The sequence below is a fragment of the Penicillium oxalicum genome, chromosome VI, assembly GCF_001723175.1.
Source record: "Penicillium oxalicum strain HP7-1 chromosome VI, whole genome shotgun sequence".
Classification (NCBI taxonomy): domain Eukaryota; kingdom Fungi; phylum Ascomycota; class Eurotiomycetes; order Eurotiales; family Aspergillaceae; genus Penicillium; species Penicillium oxalicum.
In genome coordinates, this window is record NC_064655.1 from 3359145 (window position 1) to 3375427 (window position 16283).

Here is a 16283-nt window from a genome sequence, read left to right on the forward strand (position 1 = left end):
TATGACACTTTCTTCAACGCGACCGTCCTTCATGTACATTTCTTTTCAAGGTGCTTTGGGCTTGTCAATAATGCCTCAAAGCCACGCTTGACCCATTGCGAATCGAGGTGCTGCCCACTTTCGCAGGAAGTACCGAGGACACCCCGATCCGGCCAGAATACCAGCCGATGAGTCCATGACTCGTCCACGTGGAGTCTTGCGTGAGTATGAGGTACACCATCCGAAACTTTGGATCGCGCGTCGTCCCACAAGTAATGGATTACCTGTTTGTGTGACTGAAGGGATCCATAGAAGAACACGGGTCTCTCTCATACCAATTTCGCACCCTCACTTCTTCCCCAACTTCATTCCGGCTCCTATTATTAATTACACAACAAGATTTCCAACCTCCAGTATATCAGTTAGCACTATCACTCAAGTCAACCATTGAGTATGTGCCCTCCCTCTCTACCAGGCCCCTTGTGATTAAACCATCTTTCCTTCTGCTTTGGGTTCTGTTTCACCTTTAGTTCTGATCATCTTGCTTCACAGTTGACCAGTCTCGTCACCTTTACCCTCAACTCACCAACGCCCCCAGAAGTCCACACGGCCCACGCTACGCACGCACCTCTCGAGTGATCGACAGCCATGCAAGCCCTTTCGCGCCCACTCCTCCGCACCCCATTCTTTTTCTCATCCTCCGTCCACCTCCTCACTCGCTCACTCACAACCACTTCCTCCGCCATGGCCGCAGGCGACACTGGTGCTCCAAGAGCCAGAGGCTCGCTTGCAGAGTAAGTGGCATCTCACCTCTGAGCTCTTCCTTCCCGCTTCTCCTCCGTTCACAGAAAAAGGAAGCTTGTCTGGCGACCGGGTGGGAATCTCACTCATGACGTCATTGATCGACGGAGAGGCGGGATGTTGAATCTGGGCTCGTCCCCATTCACAGAAATGTACCTCGCTAATTAGCGACTTTCTTAACGACTTGACAGGAAGGACACATTTCAGCGTCGTGAGGCGGCGCAGGAGTTGATGTATATCCGGCAACATGAGATGGAGAAGTAAGTGACTCGTATTTGCCACTCCGTGTTCAGCTTTCTTTTGCACCATTAGAAAACCCTCGGTCATTGTCTTGCAGTCGAAAATCTAGGGATTAGAGCCATTTTTGGGACGGGAACAATCTCCTCTAATCAGAAAATCATCGCACTAGGATCGAACGATTGCGCGCGAAAATGAAGGAATCTCAGAAACATATGGCGGAATTGGATAAGCATTTGTACGTTCCAGCCCTTCTCCCATTCCTGTGCCCCTCTTCTTTCCATGTTGGATTTCACTTTCTTTCGTTTTTCTTTTCTCTCCTCTTTGGCGAATTCTCTACCGGGAAACTGTGCCTTCTCAACGTGTCGGTGGAACGATGTCAATATATCTAACTATTTCATAGGGAGGAATACTCAAAGAGTCAGGGTGGAGAGCAGAATTGAGTTAACCCAGAGGGGAGGGATACCTATCACCGTATCTTGGAAGAGATAATTTTATATTCCAGATTCAGAATGGATGGACCTAATTCCAGGCTGCTTGTCTTTACTTAAATCGCGCCGGAAATTCAAGAATTGTGAGACCGCCAAGTCTCGATACTGCTTCCAGGGTTAGATCCATTATCATCCACATTTTTGATACGCAGTCTTGTCTCGCAAAATGTTTCCAACTTGAGGGAGGTACTGAGGTCAGGACAGGTCGGCGGAATGATTCAACTTAGAGGAGGATTCTTGATCGAGACAAAGAGCGCCTGACTATTAACCAAAATGCAACAAGTTTAGTTTTGCTGGTTTGAAACTTAAGATGAACGATCGGTACTTCGTCTCATTCTAGCTTCTGGCGAGGACTGTTTTGTCTGGATGAAGAAAATCTCTTCATGGACAGCTCAAAGTGTCCTAACACCTACGTGATAAAGGTTAGGGTTCTTCTGCAGGTGCTTGACATACTTGAATAATACATTGGAGCGAATACTTTGCCAGCGAGGAAAGTCAACGTGTGATAAAATGAGATTTAATAATCAAGAAAAATCGATGACGGTGTATTCTATATTTATGAAAAGTAAACATAACGCCGCGACCTCGTGGACTGACAGTTGCTAAGTCCACGCTGCCTAACACATGCAAGATGATAGAAAAAGAAAAGTCTCGTGAAATCTCTATCTGAAAGCCCAAATTTCACCTTGACTTTCATTCCTTGACAGAACGGAGGGAGGAGGAACGAGAAGAGTAGAAGAAAAGAGACTCTTTCCCAATCCTCGATTACTCTGCCTTCTTAGAAGCTTTGGTCCGCAGCTTCATCAGCAGATAAACCAAGGCGTAAGAGCTGAGAGCAAACAGTGCCACAATGCCAATGTCTCGCCATCCGTAGTAGTACTCTTTCAAATTAAGATTGTACAAGTAGTCGCTTCCATGCGTGTACTGACACACGCGGCAGCTCTCAGTCGCTTCAGGGTTGACCAAGTTCATTCGCGAGCCAATCGTCTGCATGAACTCCTCCAGGTATTTGCCACAAGTGGTGCCATTGGGTGGGTTGAAGATAGCAAACTCGCTATCCTTGCATTGGATATCGGTATCCCACAGGTTAAAGACGAGAAGTCCACCCATGAGATAGTTGAACGGGTTCAGCCAGTAGATCCAGTAGCGCCAGAAAGCCTCGATTTGAGCATAAGGCACCAGGACACCACAGAAGGAGACCAGGGTTCCGATGATGAGCGGGTTGACCAGCGCGGCAAATGTGGCATTGGGGGCGTAGGCGGCAACAAATTGACCAATTCCAGTGTACACAAACTCGTACAAGAGCATCATCAGGAAAGTTGGGCCCGATTTGCTGGCGGCGGTTTCGGCGCCGATGGTCCAGTACCAGCAGACGAAGTAGAGCACGCCACAGATAATCAGATATGGAATTTCCGAAACCACAAGAGCGGTGACAAAAGCCCACCAGGAGTACATCTTTGACTTCTTTTCGCGCTGTTCGTAAATGCCACGACGTTCCAGGAAAAGTGGCTGCAGTTGGGCAAGCACACCGGGCGCGACGAAGATGAAATTGAAGATGGTAAACAGACGCAATTGCATATCGCCGATACTATCACCAATCATCCAGAAAGAGAACCCGTTGAAAAGAGCAGAGCCAATGTGCAGGGCGAACTTGTTGTTGACATAGTCGGTGTTGCGGAACAAAGCAGTGCTCATGCGAAGAGTGACCAGCTTTGTCTGTTCCGTGATGGAGGTGGCGAACTCTTGTCCATCGTCAAAAGTACCCGGTGGCTTAGAAGCGGCCGTGTTGATGATCTGGTCGAGCTCCTCGACTGCCCGGCTATGTTCTGGGGATTCAAGCCAGACTTGGTTCCAGTCCCGACCTTGACTGAGGTTGCCGGAGACGACATCAATCATGTGTTCGGCCGGGTTGGTATTGGGTGGGCACGGGGCACCGTAGCGACCAAAGTACTGCTTGACAGTGTTTCCGTTGTCGCCAATATCACCAAAGTAGACGGTCTTTCCACCCTTGGCGAGGAGGAGAAGAGTATCGAACTCGGCAAACAATTGGGCTGATGGCTGATGGATGGTGACAAGGACAGCTTGACCGACATCGGCCAACTTTCTCAAAAAGCGGACTGTGTTGTAGGCAGATTGTCCATCCAGACCGGAAGTAGGCTCGTCTAAGAAGATGAGAATGCTGGGTTTGGAAACAAGCTCAACACCGATAGTGACACGCTTGCGCTGCTCAACACTCAGTCCGGCCCCGGTGCGACCAACAAGAGTATCGGCGATGTCATGGAGCTCAAGAAGATCGATGATAGTATCCACATATTTTAGTTTCTCTTCACGCGGGACATCCCGTGCCTGGCGAAGCAGGGCGGAGAATTCAAGCGACTCCCGGACGGTGGCGAAAGGCTCAAGGACATCCAGTTGCTCACAATAACCAGCTGAGCGTTGGAACGACACAGGCAGAGGACGTCCATCGACCATAATAGATCCCTTGATGGTTCCCTCGGTTTTGCGCTGAGCGAGAACATCAAGCAGTGTCGTTTTTCCAGCTCCAGATGAACCCATGAGTGCACCAAGCATACCCGGCTTGACCCAGCCATACACATTATCAAGCAAAACACGATCGCCACTCGGAGTCTTGACTGTATAGGTCAGATCTTTCCAGGTAAACACTGAAGTGTTTCGCACTAATTGATTCTCAACGTCGCTCTCATCGCGGGCATCTCCCTCAGAAGGAGTTTTGGACTTTTCGGCAACTTGAGACTCCTCATCGAGGGCTGCACTGCGATGATGATGATGATGCTGCTTCAGACGCTCTCGGGGAATCACCAACGAGCTTCCATTTTCGCTGGGAGATGTCCATCGAGAAGTTGCAAAGATAGTGGCGCCCACAAAGAGTGCCCACCATGCCCAGTTGATACCAAAGTTTCGCCACAGGTGCGAATGGCTGTAAGAGAGTGATGCGAGATACTGGTCACCGGTGACAAAGGTGTTTCCCTGAAGAGCACCCCCGACACCGGCACAGGATTGGTGAGCGCTATTCTGATAGCCGGGGCCTTGAGGAATGAGATTGACGCCGACACAGTCGATGTGCTTTCCGTGGAATTCGTTGGACAAAAGAGCCTCGAAACCGTACGCCAAGGGGTCGATCCAGAAGATCCACTCAAACCAGGGATGCATCTGGGGCTTCTGAATCATGTAGCCGGTGTACATGATCAGCGCGGCGATAAGGAAACCGGAAACTTTAGAGGCACCGTCGAATGTCTTGAAAAGTGCTCCTACTGCTCGGAAGAGAGCAGTCATACTCTGCGGCATTGTCAGTAAAAATGCCACTCAGAGAAGACAAGTTAGAGTTTTTGCTCACCATGGTCGTAGCAAACACCAAAACCCAGTAAGTAAAAAAGGCACCAGCCGACATGGTCAATCCAACCATAAAATACACGACAACACTGAACATTGAGATTTGGAACAACAGCACCGGGATATCGGCGGTGATTTGGGCAAGACAGAAAGCAGCGGGGTGGAACATGGCAAACCCTTTGTGCTTGACGAGAACTGGACGGCCCTCGAATGATTCTGTGACTTCGGACATTGCAAGAAGACTATTGTACAAAAGAGAGAAGAAGAGCGCACCGGACTTTGTGAAAAGACCGGCCGAGTTATCTGGGGCATTGTAGAAGAGTGACCCAGCCACGAGCGCCTGGACGAGGGTAGCAACTTGTTTGATGATGAAAGTCGGCTTGTCACCCCAGATAATCTGATACTGACGCACGATGCAGGCTTTCACTTGTTCACCAAAGCTCACGGTGTAGGGGCTGTCATTGGGTAGACGTTTCGATGTCTCGAGAGCTACACCATCCTTGAAATCTTGAGTCCTCTGGTGTGCAATATCGGACTCAGGATAGCTGTACTCGGAGATAGCTTCTTGATAGATTGGAGATGTCTCGTAGAGTTGGCGCAGTGTGTCTTTGTTTCGTGGGAATCGATTCTCGTATCCCTCGCGGATACGACGCTCGGTGGGAACCGTCACACCAGTGAGGTAGTCGGCGATGTTTGAACCTTCACGGCAGACAAAGCCTGCCTGTTCCATAAAAGGGCGCGCTTGAGCACGGGAGCCGTAGAAAATTTGCTCACCCTCATCCAGAACAAGAACCTTGTCGAAAAGATCGTAAATACCGTTTCCTGCCTGATAGAGTGTCACGATAGTCGACAATCCCAGGGTGTCTGTCATTGCACGGATAGCCTTGGTCCATTCCAATGCAGTGCTAGCATCAAGGCCGCGAGTACTGTTATCCCAGCAAAAGACGGATCCTCGGGTGGCAAGACATTCAATGATGGAAACACGTTTACGCTCTCCGCCAGACACGCCACGAACAAACTCGTTGCCAACTTTGGTGTCCTCGGTGTGGGAGATACCGAGCGCTTCCATAAGGAATTTCTTTGACTCGGTGGAAAATTCTTGTGGGGACTGAATGCCGTCGGGAAGTTTGAAGGGAACCTTGAGGCGAGTTGCAAAGTCCATGGTTTGACCGACAGTCAATGTTGGGAAGAATAGCTCTTCCTCGGTATTCATAACAATTTGGCCACGGTATGCTTTCGCCTCTTTGGGGGTGAGTGAGCCGAAGCGCACGTCGCCTGTGACTGATTGGTATCCTCCTCGATGGTTAGACAGCAGTTTAAGTAGCGTGCTGCATCCTGAGCCCGGTCGTCCCAAGACGAGAAGCATCTCGCCAGGTTTCACGCATCCATGACTCTTATTCAGAATGGTCCGCAAGGGGGTCTTGTTTCGAGATTCTTTGATGTGCTGGGGGATGTTGAACTGTGACAGGACATTTTCGTTCACTGCAGCTTCAGCACTGACGACATCCACGCTCAAGTCTCGCCAAGTGACTCCTAATTCCTGGCGTTTGAAACCGGACGCCATCTCTCGCTCATGCTGTTCTTGGACTCGATTCAATAACCCCCAGTCGTTGGCTGGTTTGTGGGGAGGGCTGTTGGGAGGGCTATTGGGTCGAGAGTTGTCGTCACCAAAGACGGTGGCATTGCTCTCGGTCTCATCCTTCAGATCGGCCGAGGCCTGATTGGGAAATGGTTTTTTGTTGACTTCGTCCATGACGGGCGATGACACACAGAAGCGACAAACGAGAGGTATCCGCACCAACCCCCCAGAGGAGGCGGTCCGTCCATCTTTATAATATCCGCGTCTGACTGCCAAATTTTGGTTTCACCCTGATCTTTGATGCTCTTCAAATTGTCAGGTGGGTCTTGAAAGAAATCTCGGCGGCGGCGTTTGATCTCGCCGACTTCCGTCCTGAAAACTCCGTGCAGATGCGACTGGCTCCTTTCCACATGTGACTAGCGATCTAGAAACATAGATCAACAGCCCGATTGCCAAGAGAGAATGACACATTGCGTTTCAACATCCTTTCAGATGGGTCCGATTACCATGTGTTTGCGGCTTCCATGGAAGATTTCTAGCTCCATCTCCGGTAGCGCTGCTGCGCACGCGTTGTGGTTTGTCCGTCTACGCATAACAAGTGGACTCGGTGGGGTGTTCCCGATGATTTACGCCGACTCCGAGAACCTTCAACGGTTCCTCCGTCAGTCGCTGATTGGTGCAGAGGCTAGAGTCCGCTGACTCAGCGGCTGCTAGACTCTCCCCGAAAATCTGGCCCCCCGATGGAATCGGATCACTTGAACAGTTTGAATTGTTGTCTCTGATGTGTCTTCTAGAGAGTCGGTGTCAGATACGGCAAAGTACTATCGATGCCAAGATAGGTCTTCAGGGGGCGAAGACTGGCAAAACCCGATCGCCATTTGGGAGCTTCCAGTCAGATTGATCGCCCTTCCTGATCGAGCTATTGCAGACAGCACGCTGCAAGATAGAAGCTTTTAGAAATGACGACATGGCCACAAGGAAGGTGCGTGAAACCGCTTGCTAGGTACAGGCGACAAAATATTCGACTTAATCCTATGTGAGTATCGATCTTGTCCCTGATCGACCACACGGTGAATTCCTACATTTGGTATTTCTGCTGTACAAGCTGGAGGTATTTTGACACATATTGCCTTCGCCTGGAGAGTCCCGTCCAGCGGTGGAAACCTGTTGACTGTCCGAAATCCATCAACAGACAAAAAGGCCTGATATGAATGGTTGCAGGGCTCGAACCGGAGATAATTGACTCCCTCAAGGGCGGCTGTCTCCCAGTGCTTTGTGGGAATACCTCTGTTATCTACTAAATTTGAGAGTAGTAGCCGCTGAAATACTGGGCCAACTGGTCCAAGTTACTTTAGAGTCCCAAGCCGCTTCCAGCAGTTGCTGTTGCACATAAGATGACCATGTGTGTGTATCAGGCTGCTCTTTATCATCGTACTTCCAGGGCAAACCTCTGGCAGGATCCTTCCTTCTTGAATACCTGGCAGGTCATTGGTACTACAGTACTTCCTCACTTTACTGCAACCTTCCACTCCAAGCCCGTCACGTCATGGCCGCTTACTCAGCGGAGATCGACCCCCGTACACGAACATCCCGCCCCACCGAACCTTGCAGACTAATTTCCCATCTTGGCTACCGAACTTAGTGAAAGTGTTTGAAGCGATGCTTATGTTATCAAAGGAGGACACCCAAGTCTCTGCCAAAAATCGTCGTTTCGTTTCGTGTCTTAAAACTCCAATTTATTAGCATTATCTGTGTTGTGAAGCTTCACCAATTCACCGGATTAGTGGAATCACCTCTAAGACTTAAATCAGTCGTCAAGTCGTGTTATCAGGTCTGATCAACCTCGTCAGCGACCTGTAGATTCTCGGGGCATTGGCTCCTCCGAGCGGCCGATTATATTAGTTTGAAGAGCATGCAGTCTGTCACAATAGTGATACCGGATCGAATTTAAAGTTTGTGAGGTGGAGTCGACCGTCAAGGATTGACTGTGCGATCTGGAACCGCCATGACCGATTGACATTTTTTCTCACTATTTTCGGGTTCTCTGATCGCCAAAAGCCGAGCCTAGTCCGATTCACCTGCCAAGATGCAGCGCACCGTATTTTCGATATTACAGGTCCTCGGTCCAACGTGTCTAGAACCCGCTTACATGGAAAATTACTGATAAGAAGATGAGGGATTTCAGTATGTGATTTCTAAGTCATGCATACTGAAGCAGAATAAGCACTCAACTGCTGGACTCTCAAGCAGCCATCGGGCCTGCCTATGATGCCAGAACCCAGCAAGAACAAAAAAAAGAAAAGCAGCCAGCTGAAAAAACACAAAGCAAGGTGATCACCGCAATCACTCCCGAGGCCCTTGCTCTCTTTCTCCCGTGTGTTGCTCGGAGGGTACTTGTCTTGACCGAGCTTGGGTGCCAAATGGACTCGCTCACATGGAGAACGGTTGGCCGCGGCATTTATTGCACACCTCGTGCAAATTACCTTTTGCGTCGATGAAGCAGCTTTGATCGGCTTCATGGTCTCCCTGAACGCAATACTGTGCAGGGAATTCGATGCAATAGGCACAGATGCCTGAGTCCCAGAATCGAATCGGGCGTGGGACATCACATACAGCACATCTGAAATACCGAGACCGGGATCGGCTGGGGTCGCTAGAGAATGCTTGTTCTTTCTCTACCGACTCTCGGTCATTGGCCCGGTGGTTGTGAGAGAGGTGCCATACCTCGGGATCAAGCGATGGGTCAGTGCCTTGGCCCATCTGGTTATTCCAGGGAGCTGATAGCTCCCTGACCGAACGCTCGCGACTCGAAACGGTGCAGACTCTCTTGGGATTCACCTTGGCCTCCAGGTGAGTTTGGCGCTTTCGTCCGTGATCGGGAGACGCCGCCGCGACTGTTGTGCGGGAAACAGATTTCTCCTTATCAGCGTATGGAGACTCCCTCGCGCTCTCGTTTCGTTCTCCGTCTGCATCCGTACTGGAAACTTCAGACGGGATGTCCTCCGCATCGCTGAACAGGCCATGAGCCGGGTTACTCTCAGTGGACTGCGCCCTTTCAAACGGGTGAGGTGAGTTTGAATCATTTCGGAGGGCTGGGAACGGAGGCTCGAACCCCTGAGGCAAAGGTCGGAGCCAGCTTCCGGTCATTGGCAAGACTGGGAGACCGCTCCAAACACTGGAAGTTCCGAAGGGAGGATTCGAAAGGGCACCGAAAGCCTGGTACGGACCTGAAGGATGTTGAAGACCAAGGGGGTTTTGAGCTTGAGAGGGTTGTTAGCAAACAGTGAGGTTACCCTTCCACGCGAATCAGCAGAAACTCACTTGCGAGTACGTATGGCACATAAATTGGATTCGCGATGACCGGAAGCATCGATCCCGGGGCCGGCGAAGATGAAGGCGCGCCGTGGGGGACTCCTCTGTCCATTGGCGCAATATTCGACAAACATTCAATCGATCTAGCACCTTCCGATGGACGTTCTCTCACAGATGCTGTATTTGACCGACTTTCTCTCGGCAAAACTTCATTGCGCAATCTTTCATTTGATGGCGCCCGAGTCCCCCGCCGCTGCCGGCCACGACTTTGGCTTGCCACATCGCTTGAGGGCAATACGGTCCTCGGCTGATCCTGATTTTCCCCGCTATTGTTCTCCTGCATCATTCTGATCCTTTTCTTGTTTGCGCACTGGTTGTGTTTCTATAGAGGAACAAAGCCATTAACACCTGACATCAGAACGACAAGTGGAAACTCAACTTACCTCCAAGCCATAAGCTCGGCAATCGCTGCACCAAAGGGTTTGTCGTTTGGCATTGTTCTTTGCCACAAATTCTTCAACTGGTCTGACCAGGAAGCATTTTACGCACTTTTTCGTCGCGGTGCTTTGAAGCGAGGTTCCAGCTTGAGGCTGGGGCTGGGGCTCGGGCTGGGGCTCGAGCTCGGGTTCTGACTCAGATGGGGGAGGAGTGCTGCTCGATTGCGAGCTTGTACTGCAGAAGAGAGACATCGTCACAGTTCGATGATCTTTCTCTTAGGGTCAGGCTAAATGAGTGGATTTTGCGTGTCGCGTATTCTGTTCAAGTTAGACAAGTGCTTTGAGACATATAGAACGCAGGTGACACCTGCTGAGAATGTCATTCGGGTCACGTACTGTAGTGTCGTGATGGCAATGTTCTCTTGCCTAAAGATGTATCAAGGAATTGCCGGGGCAGCAGATTGCAATCCTGAGGTGGTAGTAAAGGGAATGGTGGCTCTGCTTCAAGCCTGTCGACTTTCTTGCAAGACGGGATAGGGGGAATTGTCTTTACCCACTCTTTGGGAACAAGAATCTTCTCTCTCAGAAACGTCCTGTCATAAATCTTTGATACAACAGATGTATCATCAGGAAAGGGTCAGCACTAAGAACTAGCTGTGACCCGTTGTCTGGCCGTCCGTCAGGCCAACTGTTAGGTTCTCTTGATTCCAAGGCAGGATCACGGCACAAATTCTATGTACACTTCTGCGTCAGTAGTCCAGTACATTTTTTTCAAACTTGTCTTTGCAGATGAAATCCACGGCCAACCCAAAATGCAAAAGAAGAATCAAGTGCACAAAATCAATGCCGCATTTCGTCAGGCTGACCTCGCGTCTGATGTTTCCGAGAAAAATTCTCCCGGTGTCCTTGCAACTGTATTTTCGCAGCTTGAATGAATATTTCGGAAGAATTGGCACTGGATTTTGTGTATACATGAGTTAGCATGTTGTCATGTAGCACTTGTCTGAAAAAACGTTGCTCAAATAGTAATCAGAGAAAATGATTTCCATGGCGTTGTCGAGTCACTTTCACTCGCTTGTTGCACTGACCTGCTTTTGATTCCTGTTACTCGCTGGAAGTATCAGAGAACAGATTCAAACTGTGGCTGGGTAACACGAATCTTGAATTTAGGTTGATACTGCGTAACCCAGATCCTCACCTTCAGATCGTTGCTGCGTAACCGTGAGTTTTTAAGCTCAAAGCTCAAATACTTCGTGAAACTTCGGTGTCTGCTTACTGGTATACATAAGTCAGCGTGGGAAACAGATACTAATAGATGCCAGAAGGATGGGATTACAGCGATAAGAGTCTGCTGTAATTTTGAGTTAAATTTGCTGGCCTGCCATACTTACCTGTTTCTGTTTTCTCTCCTCTGTGGTAGAGAATATCAGCGGCCCAGTTCTGAACGATCGGCAGCTGTTCAACTTTGATTTCGAAGCCTCAGATGAGCGATCTGCGTGAAGATTCTGCGTCGGCTAGGAAATATATCTTGGTTAGTTTATCATCGTCGAACAAACGAGAAGATATGCTCGGAAAAATACTTCCAGGAGTCAATATCTGCCTCACTTTTGGACAACTTCACTCGTCCTTTTTACTTACCTTTTCTGTTGTGGTTTTTCGTAGAGAATATTAGAAGTCAGGTTCAGCCTCCTGATGCGTAACCGAGGCCTTCTAGTTGAGATCAAGGCTGCGGAGTCGTGATCGTCACCTTCGGACTGCTGCTGCGTAACGATGATCTTTGAGCTTATATCTTAGATCTTCCGTGAAGCTTCTGTGTTAGCCGGTTAGTATGCAGCCATGAGCTCAATGTTATAGGAACAGAGGGGAAGATTTGCCTGAAAAGACTGTTTGAGTAGACAGAACTTGCTGAGACTTTTACAGATATTCGCTGGGTGATCAGACTAACCTTTTCTGTGCTGGTTCTTCGCAAAGATATCGAAGGCCAAGTTGAGTTTCTTGATGGAAACCGAGGTTTTCTATCTCTGTTCAATGTCGCAGAGCCGTGATGGTTGATTACAGACTGCTCCGGGGTAACTGTAAGCTTTCAAGCTGAGAGCTTGAATATTCTGTGTAAACTCTGTGCTAGCTGAGGGGCATATCGACATTAGCTCTTGATGATAGAAACAAACAAGAAGATTTCCCAGAGGAATAAGTCTCAGTGGACAAGTTTTGCTGTCGCTTGGAGCAAGATTTATTAATGGGTGATAGGTACCTTTTTTGTTCTTGGTCTTCCGTAGGGAATATCAAGCTTGGATTGTTGCCAAGTATCCGAGCTTCTCGAGTCGAAACAATAAATTTTCTGCAAGTTCGAGTGTTTGCTCTTTGATACGTATGTGTCGAAGTGCGATTGTGAAAGTGTAGAAGATGAAGGAGCAGAACGAAAGGGTCTAGCTGCGGATTTATACAAGACGTTGACGGAAGTTTGTACCATTTCCCGTGCAACTGACACTTGTTTGCTTGTCTCGAGCAGAGAACATTATTATTTGATGCGCACTTAGAAGATCAAACGATTCTGTACAGGCACTTACTTGCAGACCCTCGGCCTGTGTTGTCCATCGAGGCCTTACAGTCAAACATGGTCGATATGCCCTAATCCACACCCCAACTTTAAGATTTGTACCATCATTTCATTGTCTTTGACTGAGTCATTCTGCCGTCAAGGTAGCAAGGCCTCGATTTCATCCCAGAGGCATACAGCAACAGGAGCAGCGTTTGGCTCCATTACTGTAACGGGTCTCTCTACACGGGATCAGATATTCATGCCGCGCATCACCCACTCCTCCATGATTTACACCCTGCGTGTTCCATACACTTCCGTTCTTAGCTCAGGGGTGCCAATTACGTCATTATCCGATCGGCATCCCCGGCAGCGATCAGCCGAGGACAACTACCCCCTCTTTGGCACCGTTGTGATATTGACCACCCCTTCTGTTCCTCTTCCCCTGACTATCTCTTGACATTTGGCGATATTGAGGTGTCGCATTTCACTATTTCTTGTCTTATCTTTCGTCATGCCGTGGTCTTTTGTCTTGCCTCAGGCGATCTTTGCGTCGCCGCTTCTTGCGGTCGCAACACCCATTGGTGTTGGAATGACCTCTGCACTCCTCACCAGTCGTAAGTTAAACACTGCCATTGACCCTCGACTTTGTGACAGCCACGAAGGAAGCTAGGAATAAAGCGTGATTCAAGATTGGACTGCAGAGCAAAAGTTGCTAGCTTTCTGGATGATCATTCCGGCTTACAATTCCCTGCGTTCAGGCTCAAACACCAAAGACACCTACAAGCAACTCCGCCAACCGCCCTTTAGCCCGCCCGCTTGGTTGTTCGGACCTGCTTGGACCGTTCTGTACGGTCTGATGGGCTATGCGTCTCACCACTCTACCGCTGTTGCCTCGCAATCTCTTCTTCCGGGCCTTCATGAGGCCAACCAGACCGCGCAAGTTCTCTACACGTCTCAACTGGCGCTGAACTTCCTTTGGACTCCACTCTTCTTTGGCATGGGACGGCCAGCAAGTGCTTTGGCGGATATGGCTTTGTTGATTGGCAACGTGTCAATTCTGATGGCGAACTGGTGGGACAGCGACCGCACGGCTTTCTGGTTGATGACGCCGTACTTGGGCTGGCTAAGCTTTGCGTTCTACCTCAACGCAGGAGTGGGATATCTGAACAATTGGACTTTGTATCCCAGCAAATCGCATGCGGAATGAGCATAGCGATTGTCACAAATGGAAAAAAAACACAAGGGACAGCTTCGTGAGAGGAGGAATGATGTCCCTAGTGATCACCGTCGTGGTGATATAGGTCTTTCACAACGCAGACCAGAAGTACGTAATAACTGTTGATGTACTTGATATTTTATGCTTTGTTTTTGTTTCATCAGACTCAAAAACCCACAGCTACCATTTTTATTTATTTTCTCCTCTGTCCCGTACGTTCTGCAGCTGAGTGGAGGACATGGTCTTCCCACGGGTTGTTGGTGTTCGGTCCGTCGAGTGGGTTCCTTTTAGCGGGGGAGAGAATTTTTCGAATGATCAGCTGAACTGTCTCGGGTCCACTTCCTCCTCCCACCGGGGAACATCCTCAGTTTGACACAGAAGTGATTCTGAGTATCGATGCGTGGACGGATGGTCAGACTTTGAAGGGGCCGTTTGGGTTTCTGTCATGTTACTGGAGTTTCGTTTGAGATTACAGTATACGGAGAACCTGTCCGTCCTTCACACACAGGTTATTTTTTTAATTTTTTTCTTTTGCGATCGGCCCTTATATGCCCCTAGTTGCTAGTCTCCGTATCAGGATGATCTGATGTTATCACATAGAGTTGCCGGTTTTCAAAAGCGCTGGCTTGAACTTCCTTTATCAGTGCCTCTACTACTCGTATCAAATGTCATGTTCACACAAAGGACCTGCAACGTCTATGCATATCAAAAGATGAAACACGTGCATGCGGTAACAGTTTCTACAGCATGTTTCTATCACCTATCGGCACAGGTGCCACGGCAAAGTATGCCCCACTTGTTCTTTTCCGCCGGACCCTTCCATTTATCAGACGTTTTTTTAGGGGCCCTTCTTTTTTGCCCCTCGGTTTCGCACGTGTAGACTCGCGGATCACACTAGCGGTCTCTGACTCTTGTCAAACATTGAACTACGTATTCTTAGTAGATTAAAGGTACTGGCACAGATATGGTCATAGCCTAGACTTCACGACTCGGTCGGCAGAGCCATGTGAATGAGAATCTGTGATCTCTTAATCCCGCCTCCACGGAACAGGGAACGTATTAGGCTCATTGGTTGCACTGTAAATCTCCCTGTCGATCCGACCGATACGGCTATCACAATCAGAGGTACCTCTTTTATACATCTGGCAAGCGTTTCTGTCACATCGCGGGCTTCACTTGACAAGGATTAACGAGGTGTCTACAGGGAGTATAGGGAGTACAGAACTGTATATTGATTTGTACCTGATATGACCCACGATTGGGCATCAGAGGAATACACTATTGAGAGTGAGTTTTTTTAGTTCGACACTCTTGAGTCAAGTCTGTGCCTTGGTGTGTACAGTGCAGACTGCAGGGTGACTAGTCTAGTGGATTCCAAGCCAGGATCCATAATATCCTCGAGGCTGATGACAGATTAGGCAGCTTAGCCGGCTGCGCGAAGGGCTAGATGCACCTGGCTTCTTAAGTCGGATCGAATGAGCAATGTCAATTCGGGCAAAAACACTTTTGTTCAACTGACACCCTTTGCTATGCTGCTGGTCAAGATAGCGCTCTACCTGATTCCGGTGATAAAAAAATGACCCCTTGTTCAGTGAGGATCTGAACATCATGAATGCTGCCCACCCATGGAGGATCATGTAGGGAGTGAATGACGTGACTGGTCAACGTGCCCGCGTCGGCTCGACGAGGCTCCATGTCGGGCTGGATCGCCACCATGGAGGACCCCACCGAGAAATTCTCGAGTGGGAGGCGGATGACAATCAGGTCCCGGTCGAGAGAACTCAGAGCCTACAGTCTCTACTCAATAACGAGGGGTGATGCACGGATCACACAAGAACAGTCACCAGTCTCTCAGATTCTAGAACAACCGCTGGTGATATGGCAGTGATCATATTGGTTTCTGACCCCATACTATTAACCTTGTGCTGGCTATCCTGTGCAGTCCACGCTTGAATGGAGTTGATAATGATGCAATAGGATGGGAAAAGCACCGTGCTTTACTGCGTCGTCCTCTATCTCCTGTACTACCCGCACATGCAAGCCATATTTATGGAAAAAGGCCTCATGGCGTTCTCGGTGATAAACGGTCGGAATATGGTTGGACTAGACACGTAGCCACCATGCAGGCACGCGCGGAAAGTAACGAGAGGTCGAAAAAGAAAATCTTTCTCTGTATTTATATTATTACACCCCTGCAAATGATTTATTGGATAGCGCCAACTTGAGTCAGAAGGTTTGTGAATGGCCTAGCATATCATCCTGGAAGAGACATAGTGACATGCCGTTGGTCCACAGTCACAAACGATAAGGCCACTGAACGATAATGGATGGCCGAACTGAA

At 49.1% G+C, this 16283-nt stretch overlaps 5 protein-coding genes across 5 annotated transcripts; 3 read left to right on the forward strand and 2 right to left on the reverse strand.

Annotated features, from left to right (window-relative positions):
- Nucleotides 1-175: 175 nt before the first annotated feature.
- POX_f08388 (uncharacterized protein) lies at nt 176-430 on the forward strand (the record flags this gene model as incomplete). Its single annotated transcript, XM_050117163.1, has 1 exon — nt 176-430. The coding sequence occupies one exon, from the start codon at nt 176-178 to the stop codon at nt 428-430; it is 255 nt and encodes an 84-aa protein (XP_049967302.1).
- Nucleotides 431-627: 197 nt separating this feature from the next.
- Nucleotides 628-1460, forward strand: POX_f08389 (ATPase inhibitor; the record flags this gene model as incomplete). The annotated part of the gene is made up of 4 exons (XM_050117164.1): nt 628-773; nt 972-1040; nt 1190-1255; nt 1421-1460. The coding sequence occupies 4 exons, from the start codon at nt 628-630 to the stop codon at nt 1458-1460; spliced, it is 321 nt and encodes a 106-aa protein (XP_049967303.1).
- Nucleotides 1461-2273: 813 nt separating this feature from the next.
- Nucleotides 2274-6612, reverse strand: POX_f08390 (ABC multidrug transporter atrF; the record flags this gene model as incomplete). The annotated part of the gene is made up of 2 exons (XM_050117165.1): nt 2274-4805; nt 4864-6612. 2 exons carry the CDS (start codon nt 6610-6612, stop codon nt 2274-2276), a joined length of 4281 nt encoding a protein of 1426 aa, XP_049967304.1.
- A 2256-nt stretch (nt 6613-8868) lies between these two features.
- Nucleotides 8869-9862, reverse strand: POX_f08391 (uncharacterized protein; the record flags this gene model as incomplete). The annotated part of the gene is made up of 2 exons (XM_050117166.1): nt 8869-9698; nt 9760-9862. 2 exons carry the CDS (start codon nt 9860-9862, stop codon nt 8869-8871), a joined length of 933 nt encoding a protein of 310 aa, XP_049967305.1.
- Nucleotides 9863-13237: 3375 nt separating this feature from the next.
- POX_f08392 (uncharacterized protein) lies at nt 13238-13933 on the forward strand (the record flags this gene model as incomplete). Its single annotated transcript, XM_050117167.1, has 2 exons — nt 13238-13340; nt 13485-13933. The coding sequence occupies 2 exons, from the start codon at nt 13238-13240 to the stop codon at nt 13931-13933; spliced, it is 552 nt and encodes a 183-aa protein (XP_049967306.1).
- Between the last annotated feature and the right edge of the window lie 2350 nt (nt 13934-16283).